A 13,404-nucleotide genomic window follows, 5' to 3' on the forward strand; every position below is an offset into this window, starting at 1 on the left:
ATGTCGGTGGAGCTTGGGAGGAGGAGGAGGAGGCCCGGCGTCCCGGCGAGGCGTCGTCCCTCGCTGTCGAGGGGAGCGGCACCCCAAGGCGACGTGGCCCCGGATGCCGCAGTTATAGCAGTGCGGGAGCGCAGGCGGTGAAGACGGGCGGTCGGAGCGGACCGACCCATCCCGGTCCGCCCGTGCTCCCATCCGCTGCTGCTGTCGGAAGTCGGCGGCGTAGACCTCCTCCGTCGGTGGGGTGATGGCAGCCACCGTACGCCCGGCCGCTGCCCTGCTGGCCTTCCTTCGCTGCGAGGTTAGCGTGGAGGAGCCGCGCCGCTTGGAGGGAATCCATCTCTGCGTCCTCCTGCGCGACGATAGCGACATCCAGGTCGTCCGCCAGCAGAAGGATCTTCTCGGAGACCATGGCGTCCACGCCTTGGTCATCCATGCGAGGGAAGGCCGTCTTGGCCAGCGCCAGAAGGCTCGTACGGTAGGCGAGGGGCGACTCCTTCGCACCCCGCTGGCGATCGTAGAATCGCTGCCTACACTCCGCCGAAGGTCCGTAGACCCCAGCCAGCAATTGCAGCGCCGTCTGAAGAGTAGAGCGCTTGTCCCTCGATGCGGACGTAAGAGCGGCGAGGGCGTCGCCGTCAAGGAGCGCCGGTAGCGCGCAGAGGGCTTCGTCGTCTGACCACCCCGCCATCTCTTGATGCGCGAGGAAGCGCCGCTGAAATCCCCCCCAGTCGCCCTCCTCAGCCACAAACTCCTTCAGCGGGGGCAGCCTTTGGTGTAGCGCAGCGACCGCCGTGGAGGCCCGCACTTTGCTGTCCCCGCAACTCGGCTGAGCGTCAGCACGAACGGCAGATGTAATCGCCTGTCGCGCAGATAGTGACGCTCCGTCCGAAGGTGGTGACGCGGCAGCCCCAGCGGAGCCGACGTCGGAGCCCAGGTTGAGGTTGGCCACGCCCTCGGCAGCTGCTGCGGCGATGGCGGGACTTTCAAAAGTGCCGTCGGTAGAAATGGCGGGAAGGCGCAACGGCCGTCGGCCGTCCTCGCCCCGCGGTGGTCCCGCAGCCCCCAGCCGAGTAATGGTCTCGAGTGTGGCGGCAGCAGCGTATAGCAGCTCCGCCAACCTCGCGTGCGCCAGCCGAAGTCCGTCGGACAGCGACTCCCCTTCCTCCCGGTGCCCCGGTAAGGATGCATTCGGTCCCGGCTGCCCGTTGCCCCCATCAGCCGTCTCTGGTACCGCACTTTCCGCGGTGTCCTCCGCCTCTTGCACCCCGGCCCGAGCTGTTCGGCGCGTGTCCATGTTCGTTGTTGTTTACTTCTGACGCCAGATGTAGTACCGTCGAATACAGATCGACACCCGGGGTTGAGGCACGCTGATGTTTATTTCAATAAGCACAGGGGACACGTAATACTGGAGGGGGTATCGGCCCCCTCACCCGGATAGCTGGGAACACACGGCTATCTATCCTAACCTGCCTCCTAATCCTCCAATTACTGGGCTAGGGGAGGCTGTCTGGCCCGACACTGGTGAGTCGGGCTACGGCACCCGGAGTCCCAGAGTCCTAGCTCTGATTCACGGGGCCCCGCCGCTGGCTCGGTCCTGCGCGGCCCTTACAAGGGCGGCGTTCCAGGGGAGACCAGGGCTCTCACTAGGCAGTCTTCAGTCTTCAAGAGTTACCAACACATTCTGCCCCGAGCCCTCCGGCTCATCCCCCTATATCTCGAACCCCTCCCCGCTGGGGAGCCATCTGCGGACGTCGTTGCGAGCACCCTCCCGTGTGCTCACGAAGCCCCGCCCACTGTGCTAGTTTCTCGTAGGATCCCATACATATCACCCCTACACATCTCTCCTCCGTAAGACCCCTACACATCTGTCAATCATCTCAGTCATCCCTTGACACCTGGATCATTCCCATGACCTGCTGACAAGTGATCCACACTTACATGGGATTAAATTACACCTATCATTGCATGAGCACTATGTCAAGTTTACTTCATGTGCAATGTGTGTGTAAGAGTTTATCTACGTGCAGTTATTTCACTGCATTATGAACTCAACAATTATAATTTTATTATCGCTGACAGCGAACATGATTGATAAGTGAAAACTTAACTTATTGTAGCACTCCGCTATATTGATTGGTCATAAATTAATTTCTTGGTGTTGTGAGATAGCATTAATACTGAGCAGATGAAGGCAGCCAAGCATGTTTCTGGACACACCACCGTTTTACCATGCCAGTGTGTGACAGTGTCAAGTTTGTATTTGCTGTAAAGTATATTAACTCTTTTGAACACAGGTCAAATAAAAACAATAGATTATTTTAGTTTTCCTCTGGAACTTTTATGAGCATGGTAACAGTCATAACATTAATACAGCACATATGCAGCTGAAGTTAAGTCTGTTCATCCGAGCATTCAAGCAAATCTGAGCCTGGCTTCACCTAAGTTGCGATTGAACATTAATTTATATATGAATGCAAAATACAAGTAGTATTTTCAACACCCTTTGCTATGTAAGCTGAAATTTGCTTAAATACATATTTCTTTCATAGCCAGATAGCCTAAATTGTGTGCTTTGAGTTTTGGGTAAACATTAATTTTGAAGATACTAGGCCTTCTAGGCATATTTCTGACCACTTGTGTGCCTTAAGAGCCCGTGTTATGATTTGGGGGATCTCTTTAACTATATCATGAATATATGAATAAGTATAGACGTGAAAGTCACGTGTGACTGTGTATATATGCATTCATCTGTGACTTGATACGGACGTAGATGGTGTTGATATTTCTTTTTTCTGTCTACAGCTGACGACGCTTCCTCTACCACTTTGCTGTGCAGAATTGGTCTGATGCAGCAAAGGCACTCAGCTCAGCTCGGTCCACAAAGTCAACAATGCGACCAGTATGCAAACAGCACGGATTGTACTGGAAATTTGACACATCACCAGATAACTCATACAGGAGAGAAACCATTCAAGTGCACTGTGTGTGAGAAGACATTTGCACGGTCATCAATTCTTCAGAGCCACCAGAGAACACACACAGGAGAGAAACCCTTCAGGTGCACTCTGTGCAGGAAGGCGTTTGCAGAGTCATCACATCTTAAAATACACCAGAGAACACACACGGGAGAGAAACCCTTCAAGTGCAGTGTGTGTGGGAAGGCATTTTCAGATTCATCACATCTTAAAAGACACCAGAGAACACACACAGGAGAGAAACCCTTCAGGTGCACCCTGTGCGGAAAGGCGTTTACAACGTCATCACATCTTAAAATACACCAGAGAACACACACAGGAGAGAAACCCTTCAAGTGCAGTGTGTGTGGGTTGACATTTTCAGATGCATCTACTCTTAAAAGACACCAAAGAACACACACAGGAGAGAAACCTTTCATGTGCACAGTGTGTGAGAAGGCATTTGCACAGGCATCAGTTCTTCAGAGCCACCAGAGAACACACACAGGAGAGAAACCTTTCATGTGCACAGTGTGTGAGAAGGCATTTGCACAGGCATCAGTTCTTCAGATCCACCAGAGAACACACACGGGAGAGAAACCCTTTCGGTGCACTCTGTGCGGGAAGGCGTTTGCACAGTCAACACATCTTAAAAGGCACCAGATGACACACAGGCATCAGAAGATCTCCAAGGAGTGGAGTCTGACATCGACTTGTGAAAGTCAAAGTCCTGCCATGAGCACATCCCTCATAAAACAAGAACCAGAAGAAAATCACAGCTTGGACACTTTAAAAGGTATCAAGGTTAAATATGAAGATGCGAAGGTGAAATGTGAAGAAGTGACAGTGAATAGCGAAGAAGTGAAGGTAAAATGTGAAGATGAAGATTCAACTCCGAAATCAGACCTTCACATCGATGGAGGCAACGTGAAACAGGAGAAGAATTCTTACTCTGATGCAGAGCGAGGCAACTCCCAGCAGTTTGTGGAAGTGGAGGTGTGGGTGGACTTCTTAGACAATACAACGTTAAATGGAGACCCGGTAGATGTGTAAGCTTGAGACAATGAATTCCCAATAGATTCACCTTTGTCACATGCCTTTAATGCAAGAATGTGAAGTTGAACACTCAATTCCGAGGTTCAACCTGCAGAGTAAGAGCGGCCAGTATTTATGGACCTGTGGGTTGTGTAGATCTCTAACCAGGAGTGAGAGCCAATGAGCTCCCAAGCATTCACTATGTGATAAATGCATTTATATGGTGCTTACTTAATTGCCTCAGCGACTCGGAGTTTTGTATCATATCTCATCACAAATACTCGGAAGAGCACCCCGTGGTAGCTGCCCCCGTGTGGCAACAGGTGGCCCTGCACCAGCCTTGCATGTGGGAATGAGTTTGTGAGTAGGGGGCGATAATTGGTGTGTAATCTCCGTCATGTAATTTCTGGATAATATTTGCAATGACTTAAGCGTTTTAAATGAAACAATAGTATGTTTTACAGCCACTCTTAATACAGACTGCATATTTTGGTTAATGTTACTGGAGTAGCCAGGTGTGCCTGTCGGATTTTAACCTTGAAATCTCTGCAATAAATAGAGAATGCGCTATCACTTGGCTTTCCTTAATCTGAGTGTAGGCATGCCAACCTGAATGTTTCTAACCGGCGCAGATGTTCCATTTAGAGGGATCTACGTTTCACATGTCTGTAGAAGGAAGGGCGTGACTGGCCGAGAAGACCCGAAGCTTTGTGCGGAGCAACGGACCAGGTAGCTTCCACTCAGCATTGCGCAGCTGATGATAAGATGATGCCGCCCGACTGATTAGGACCACCCACACAGCGTATACACACAGTCTCCACATACAGAGTGTATAAACAAACACATTAACAAGTACAACAACCGCCATTCGCCACTAAGTGGCGGTGACGTCACCACGGCACTTGTGCCAGGCTATGTGCACGTGAAGGCCACGTGAAGTGTCGAACGCCCGCCGGCAGGAGGTCACGGGGCAAAACCCAGGTGCCATGGGTTGACTGAGATGACTGGCCGATGCACCACCTGTGCCCCCCCCTACTGTGCCAAGACTACACGCAGATAGTTTGTACACAGGCACACAGTGTATACAAACATACAGTGTATACAAACAGTGTATATACAATAATGTTCACGTTGTTGAGCTCATGCACCCAAGGGGTCTCTCTTCAATAGTGGGAGCAATGGAAAAGGAATCTAAATAAACAAACTCTGACGACTCCGCATTACCTCATCGGCGTGAGACGCCTGGGGGTGGTGTACCCCGTTAGTGACGTCATGTCACCAAGGTTTTCAACCCACCCCCCTTCACCGCACTCTTGAAGCGTAACGTCACGTCTGGTTCGTCATTTGCCGATTTCCGTTCCCGTAAAATCCTTCATGAAAGAGGTTTTTGAACAGTTTTACTTAACTTGATTCCTGTGTCGTGGTCAAATCTTGCAATCTAAATTTAGTCTACTTCCTGTTGTCCAATGAATTCCAAATTTTGCACACGTACTCAGATCCGATGCATGCCTGTATCAAAATCGGATACTCTGCTTCCCTTCACTGGCAAGACGACCTCAGCAGTACTTAACTCAACCCAATTGGTTTCTATGGTCAAGGACATTGTACTGTCTCCTGATATGGTCATCGTCAGTTTTGATGTGGTCTCTCTTTTCACCAAGGTTCTAGTGCCTGACACAATAACAATAATTGAAGACTTGGTCCAACATTGACTGAACTGGGATGTACCTGCGCTGGTTAGGCATTGCCTCACCAACACTTACTTTACCTAGAATGGTACTTTGTACAAACAAAATGAGGGTACCCCTATGGGTTCCCCCTTGTCACCAGTGATAGCCAATGTTTTCATGGGGAAATTCGAATCAGATGCCATCCAGACATCCACCCTTCGTCCTTCCCTGTGGAAGAGATATGTGGATGATACTTTCGTCATTTGGCCACATGGCCTTCCAGCATTGAACCAATTCCTAGACCACATCAACTCTAGACACCCATCCATCAAATTTACCATGGAAGTGGAGAAATATGGCAAGCTACCATTCTTGGATGTTCTGTTTGAGAGGAGGCCCGATGGCTCTTTGGGACACTCTGTTTACAGGAAGGCCACCCACACAGATTCCTACTTGAAGCCTGATTCCCACCACCACCCGGCTCAAAAGAACTTCCTCATCAAAACACTATACCATAGGACTCATTACATCTCAGACCAACACCACCTGGCCAAGCTGTTTCTCCCACCATGCAGAAACAACCACCTGAAACTCCGATCAAAATCATGACGTTGCCATACATAGGCGTTACCAAAAAGATTTCTAAAATTCTAAACAAACATAATATCCAGGTCCGATTCAATACAGTACACAAAATCCGTGATCTGATCCCATCCGTAAAGGATGTCATTCCTGACGTACAATACCCCGGTGTTTACAAATTGAGTTGTACATGTGGTGACTGCTATATCGGGGAGATGAAACAACATATTTATGACCGAATTCGCGAGCACAAATCAGATTTGAAATACGGCAGAACGAATTATTCGGCCGTCGCTAATCATTGTTTCAACACAGCGGGTTCTCATGATATCGTGTTCTCCGATACCAAAGTTCTCTGGAAACCTCCCAGATACTACCAAATATTTGTTCATGAAGCCATCCAGATATACAAACATAGACACAACTTCAACCGAGAGGATGGTTTTAAATTAAGCAATCATTGGAAAGATGTCATCAACCAAGCCAAACTCTAGCTGCCTTATAATTGTACAGCCATAGTAGTTGTTTAGCGTTTCACACACTGCATGCCTGCAACCCACCGGCGTGCATAATAAAAGGCGACTTAATCCTAGCTTGCTTATCTACTTCCGCCATCTACATCACAAAGCTCCAGGCGTAGCCGTAACTGCTTCACAGGTCGTTTACCTCACCAGCTTATACCCCCCCCCACGGCCCATCCTGGCTCCTCCCCCCTCCCCTTAACCAGTATATAAGGTCGAGTATCTTAGAGTTCACAGTAATTTTTCTGTGACTGTTCCACCTGAAGACGGGGGCTTGTGTTGCCTCCGAAACGTGATTTAATTGATTTGTTTTCGTCTTATTTTAACCGACAGGACTTTACCGAAAAAACCAAAGAGTATCACTTCATCAATTAATTGGCTCTTATGAAGCAATTCACATTTTTTATGGATACCTTATTAGTTATATATATTTGTGTAGGTAAAAAACGCCGCGGTCCCTAAACTCTCAAATCGCCTCACCCAAGAAGCAGGTGCCACGTGTCTCAGGCGAGCCTGCTCTGTGAACGAGTTACGGGCACCCTCACTCCACACAAACAAAAGTTGTACATTGAAGATTAATTTATAAAGTAATAAATTAATTCAAGTAAGCATTGATGTGGGAGCAGGCGCCATTGACGCGGTTCTCGACCGGGAGTTAAACGAAGTTGTTAATAAAACCGTTGGTTTTTTTACTTTTTAAAGGAGTTTATTTGGGTTAAAATCCTTCTAATCAAAGATATGCCCAGTCACTCATTAACATAATTGATTCATAAATAAACTAATCGTTGTAGAAATGTGAAGACATAGCCACAAAGGAAAGAAGTATAAGGATGTAAGTTGTTGGAGGGAGTTATTGTTTGTAGTAATTGAAGTGGGTATGAATATTATGTGTGTGGTGGTGTGTTTACATCTCTAATTATGTAAAGGCGAGTGTGTGTATGTTCATGCTTTTTATTCCTTACCAGGCGATGTAGACTTGATGTATTTAGTCGTAGCTGTTGTATAGCGTCTGTTGTGTAGAAGGAGGTCGGTAGTGCTGGTACTTAGATGTAGATATTTTCGAATAGTCCACGGTTTTTATAAATATTGCAATATCTTAGAGGTGAGCCATGCGTGTGCAGAGAGGACAGTAAGGAGCCGGAAGTGGATTAATTTTGTGGCAAAAATCCAGGCCTGATAATAGTACTACTGTAATGCGAGCGTAAATGGGGTTGTTGCTGGGCTCTGGTCCAATCACACGGCCCGGGGTATTGGGGGGCGGAGCCTGGTCTGCGGGGCGTGTGGGAGGGGCCACTGTTCACCTCGGCTCCAATGGGAGGCGAGGTGAATGGGAGCGGAGCCAGCGGGGTAGTATGGGAAGGCCGGATCTGAGGATCCGGAAGGGGAGGAGTCAGGGTCACGTGGGGGGGAATGTATATAAGTGGGAGCCCGGAAGAGATCAGGGCAGTCGGGGAAGTTAGGCTGAGCCTCGTTGGGTGGTGAGGAAAGATCCGCGCCATCGGCCACGTGGCCGAAGGACCTCTGCACGCCGTCGGCCAGCGGTGTGCAGAGTGCGGGAATAGAGGAGCTAACGGAGGAGCGTGCGTGGCACGCGAGAGGGAGCGTGCGCGGGGCGCGCGCGAGACGACACTGGTCCGAGAGGAGGGCAGTGGGGGGGTGCGGAGAAGAACCTAAATAAAAGACAAACGGAGACCAGCATCGCCTGACGGAGTCTTTTATTACACTACTATAATCCAAGATTGTGTGTGTCCCGCGCTTGACGTCACCCCCCCCCTCCCCCGCGTGCCGTCAATCTGCATAAGGCCCACCCCTCCTCATTAATATTCATGATTCACTAACGCAGAGGAAGGTCGAGCTGAATAAAAAAAAATTACGCAAAGTAAAATAAATATACGCAGCACACTGCTACATCTTTACATCTGTACGTAACGTCACTGCAAAAGAAGCCCCCCACCCCCCGGTCAATAATCATGAGCGGGTGGATTTTTACACTCCCGCAGAAGATGATCGAGCGGAAAAAAAATATTTTTACGCAAATTCACTTTAAATTTGACGTTTCTTTATTGAAAAAGTTAATTAAATAAATCTTTCTACGCAACAACAAAGTGTTTTTGGTGTTTTTTTATTTCTTCAGCTCTTGAAACAAAAGGTAAGTCGCATTTTTTCTTCTAAATTATGATAAAATTTCTACATTTTTCTGTGATTTTCCAGATATTGTATAGAATTCAAATTGAGTACAACCCCAGTGAGCGAAAGCAGAAGAAAATAAAGTATCAGAGCAGTGGTTTTGAACTATTTGAAGGTGAATCTTGACTTGAAGCTTTTGTGACTGCAGGAATCTATACTCTTTAGTTCTTTCAGTAAAGTCAAGAGATGCCACGATACACTCACATCTGCTGCTGTGATTTCTAATGCTAAACGGATCTTGTTTAAAGCCAGCCTATCGCTAATCTCAGAGAGAAAAAGATTGCTCCGATTTGAACTTGATAATTTAGACAAGACTGTCTTACAATCACACTTACAATTAACAGAACAAATGTCCACTTCTGATTGGGACCATGTAGATAACATGACAGTCTCCTCTGCTAATTCAATGGCAGCCAAAGTTAACTTGATCGCTAAATTCAACCTCCTGTCAAAAAAGAAGCCAGAGCCACACGTTCAAAAGTTAGATGTCAACAAGATTGTCATCAATCAGAGTAATATCCAAATTTCAGACAGCCTAAAATCGGTACGAGCTAAGAGGTTGAATTTCGCAGTCGCCCCTAAACATATCCCAGTGGATGATATAATCCCCCAGTCGACGTAGCCCTCAAAGGCTTGCGACACATCGTGACAGACGTTGCTAGATTAGAAATTTCCACCATCCTTAAAAATGCTAAGAAACCTATCAGTAACATCAGCATCTGAACTCGCAAAATTGAAAAAGAGAGATGACATAGTTATCCTCTCGGCCGACAAGGGTAATGCTACTGTCATCATGGATAAAACCACATACAACAACAAAATCCAGGACCTTAATGAAGGCAGTTACACCAAAATCAACAGATCCTACTAACAGTCTGGCTACAAAAACCAACAATAGCATTACCAGTTCGACTTCTTTAAACGAACCATTCAAACGGCTCTCCCTAAAACCTTCTGCTACTAGACCACCCAGATTCTATGGTCTTTCTAAAATCCATAAAGAAGGTACTCCACTTTGGCCCATCGTTTCCACTATCAACTCACCGCCCTACAAACTGGCCCGTTTTCTGTCTGATACCTTGCTTCCATTCACTGGCAAGACTACCTCAGCAGTACGTAACTCAGCTCACTTGGTCTCTCTAATCAAGGGCTTTTCACTGTCCCCAGGTGATTTTCTCGTCAGCTTTGATGTAGTTTATCTGTTCACCAAGGTTCCTGTGCCTGACACCTTAGCAATAATTGAATATTTAGTCCAACATGGACTGAATCCTGGTGTTCCTACTCTGGTTAGGCACTGCCTTACCAACACTTACTTCACCTGGAATGGTACTTTCTACAAACAAAATGAAGATACCCCCATGGATTCCCCCTTATCACCAGTGATAGCGAATGTTTTCATGGAGAAATTTGAAACAGATGCCATCCAAACATTCACACTACGTCCTTCCTTGTGGAAGAGATATGTAGATGACACTTTCGTCATTTGGCCACACGGCCTGCCAGCATTGAACCAATTTCTCAACCACATCAATTCCATACAGCAAAAACACACGAAACACGTACATTCTTCACAGTGCGATGTCCTCTTCTCCCCACCACAATGATACCCCAATGCGTCCTGAAACTACTATAGAGCCCCTACATATCATACTGGTAGGAACCTCCTGGTTGGTGTATGTGTGAGCGTCCATGTGTGTGTGTGCGTCGATATGTGTGTGTGTACGTTCATATGTGTGTGAGTCTATGTATGTGTGTGTGAGTCGGTGTGTGTCTGTAAGTCGATGTGTATGCGTGGGTCCATGCGTGGGTCCATGTGTGTGTGTAAGTCCCTGTGTGTCTTAGTCGATATGTGTCTTTGTAAGTCCATATGTGTGTGTGTAGGTCAATGTGTGTGTGAGTCTATGTACCATCGGACACTCCACCCCCCACAACTCCCAATTGGTGATGGGGCAGTTGTTGAGACAGTGGAGAGTTTTCCATACCCTGGCAGTGTGCTAATGACCAGCTCCGGTTTAACAGCAGAGGTCTCACTCCGAATTAGTCGAGCGGCATTATCTTTTCATCGGTTGCATAATGCTGTGTGGAAGCTCTGCACGAAGCTTCAGGTCTTCTCGGCCGCGGTCATTCCCTCCCTTCTCTACGCTTGCAAAACTTGGACCCCCCTAATGAAACATCATCACCGGTTAGAAACATTTAGGATGGCTTGCCTATGATCCATCCTGGGTTAAACCAGGCTGGATTATGCGAGGAGCTCATAAATCCTTGAAAGATGTGGACAAAGTCTCATCGGTGAGATCCTCCGGCAGGCAAGGCTGCGTTGGCTGGGTCATGTAGCCCGCATGCCCAGCCACCGCATGCCTAAACAGCTTTTGTTCGGCCGGATCGAGGGGGCTAAACGGGCACGGCACGGGCTACAGAAGAGATGGACTGATGTGGTACAGGAGGACGTGGAGCTGAGTGGCCTTGCCGATGACTGAGCCTCCTCTGTGGAGGAAGCTCGAGAAGGACTCTACTGGGCAGTTGGAGGCAGTCACAACAACGAGCAGAGCGCCAGGTGCCCAAAGCACAGCAAGTTGGCACAGTAGGGGGCACATTTGGTGCATCATCCAGTCGTCTCAGTCAGTCGACCTGTGGCATCTCGTTCTGCCCCGTCACAGCGGGCGTTCGACACTTCACGTGGCCTCAAGGTGCACATAGCTTGGCACAAGCGTTGTGGTGACGTCACTGCCACTTAGTGGCGAATGGCGGTTGTTGTTGAGTCTATGTATGTGTAAGTCGATATGTGTGCTTCAAATCTAGAATCGATATGTGTGTGTAAGTCTATGTATGTGTGAGAGTCGATTTGTGTGTGTAACTACATGTGTGTGTCTAAAGTCGATGTCTGTGCGTGTGAGTCCATATGTGTGTGTGTACGTGTAAGTCGATGTGTTTCTATATGTGGGTCGATGTCTGTGTGGAAGTCCACGTGTGTGTCTACCTTTTTCGCCCGGGCAACGCCGGGTACTTGTTGTATATTTAGGCCTTTTTCCAAAATTTTATATTAAAAATAATTCTGCCAATGTTTTTTTAAATAATAATCGATGAAAATAAAACAAACACCCTCAAACCCGCTACCTCCCACGAGCAACAAGCATCTGGAGGTCGTAAAAGGCCATTAAATAATAAACTCCGGTGCAAAGGAATGTTAACAACGATCTGCAAAATCTCCAGATTGTCAAAAGACCGCATACCATGACCTCCCCGGACGTTTTGGACAGTTCATATCTCCAAAGCCGTAAAACACAGGCACATAGCAGAGACAAACGGACATTACAACTGGAGTTTTCTTTAACGGTAAAAGTTTGAAACTCAGCAAAAGAACAAATCGACGTTATAGACTGCAGTCTATATTACTGGCTTTATTATGACTTATTTTATTTCACGCTTATTCAACTCATATTATTTTGTATTGTATCTTTCTATCTATGTAACTTCACCAAGAAAACCAAGGAATGTGAATTCTGGCAGTCAAGAAAGTGAGGGCTTGGTTATATATCCAGCCTCGGGATATCAAAATATAACTCTAGAATAAAACACCGATCCCTGGCGACACAGACTTATAACAAAGCTTGGCAAACCCTCGGAATAACGGTGGTAACGAGGGGCATTACGAATCTTGGTTAAACATAAACCAAATAATGACGACGAGATATTTGACCGGGGGTAACTCATAAGAGATACAAGAAAATAGGTCAAACACACAAGACTGGATAATATGTATTCCATGAAATCACAGCTTCCCCGGCCACCTTTGTCTTCCAACAACTTGACACAAACACATGGTAGCCATAAAATACGTATGAAGGGTGTTTGGCCTCCAGATAACAAACACTATGAAGAGGGGGGGAGGGAATGAAAACAAAAACATAGCCAGTCAAAGGTCAAGAATGGGGAGGGGGGGTCAGCCAGGCCGCTGCGGCCACGGGAAGAGAACGAGACAGAGGGCATCTGTTTTTTCGCAAGATACGAGCAAAGAGGGGAGAGAATTTCACATTTAAGCACGGACACAGATCATGCAATTCAGTCTTGCAAAGGGGCAGGCTCCGGGACATGACCTCGAGATCAACCATGGGTGTCGTGTCTCGCAGAGAGAAGGGACGATGTGTTGTTAAGAGCTGAGTTCGGCATGAACCGACAGAGTATCGCTGACAGTTTTATTCTACATTTATTCTGATGTTTTGAGTCGCTTGCGGAATTGAGGATTGCGATAAGTTGTATTGTACTAAGCTATCAGAGTTGTGTAAGAGGTGTGCTAATACAATTTACAAGTTTTGAGAGTGAGTGATCCAGCCAGCAATGGGCAGCTCGCAGCAAGAGCCCTCTTGGAAGAAGGGCGGAGAGCACGAAAGTTGAGCAACGACAAGGCGAAGCCCTGAAGGAAGGGTGGAAGAGGCAACACTGAATGCCAGTGCAAAA

General features: G+C 47.5%; 1 protein-coding gene across 1 annotated transcript in view; it reads left to right on the forward strand.

Moving 5' to 3' along the window:
* Positions 1-8,528, forward strand: part of LOC144953570 (uncharacterized) — a 48,547-nt gene extending 40,019 nt beyond the window's left edge. Inside the window, exon 4 of the mRNA XM_078884152.1 lies at positions 2,951-8,528. Coding sequence (XP_078740278.1) covers positions 2,951-4,007 — 1,057 coding nt within the window. The 3' untranslated portion in view covers positions 4,008-8,528. The remainder of the gene's footprint in view (positions 1-2,950) is intronic.
* Positions 8,529-13,404: the final 4,876 nt, after the last annotated feature.

This window comes from Lampetra fluviatilis, chromosome 78, assembly GCF_964198595.1.
Source record: "Lampetra fluviatilis chromosome 78, kcLamFluv1.1, whole genome shotgun sequence".
Lineage (NCBI taxonomy): Eukaryota > Metazoa > Chordata > Hyperoartia > Petromyzontiformes > Petromyzontidae > Lampetra > Lampetra fluviatilis.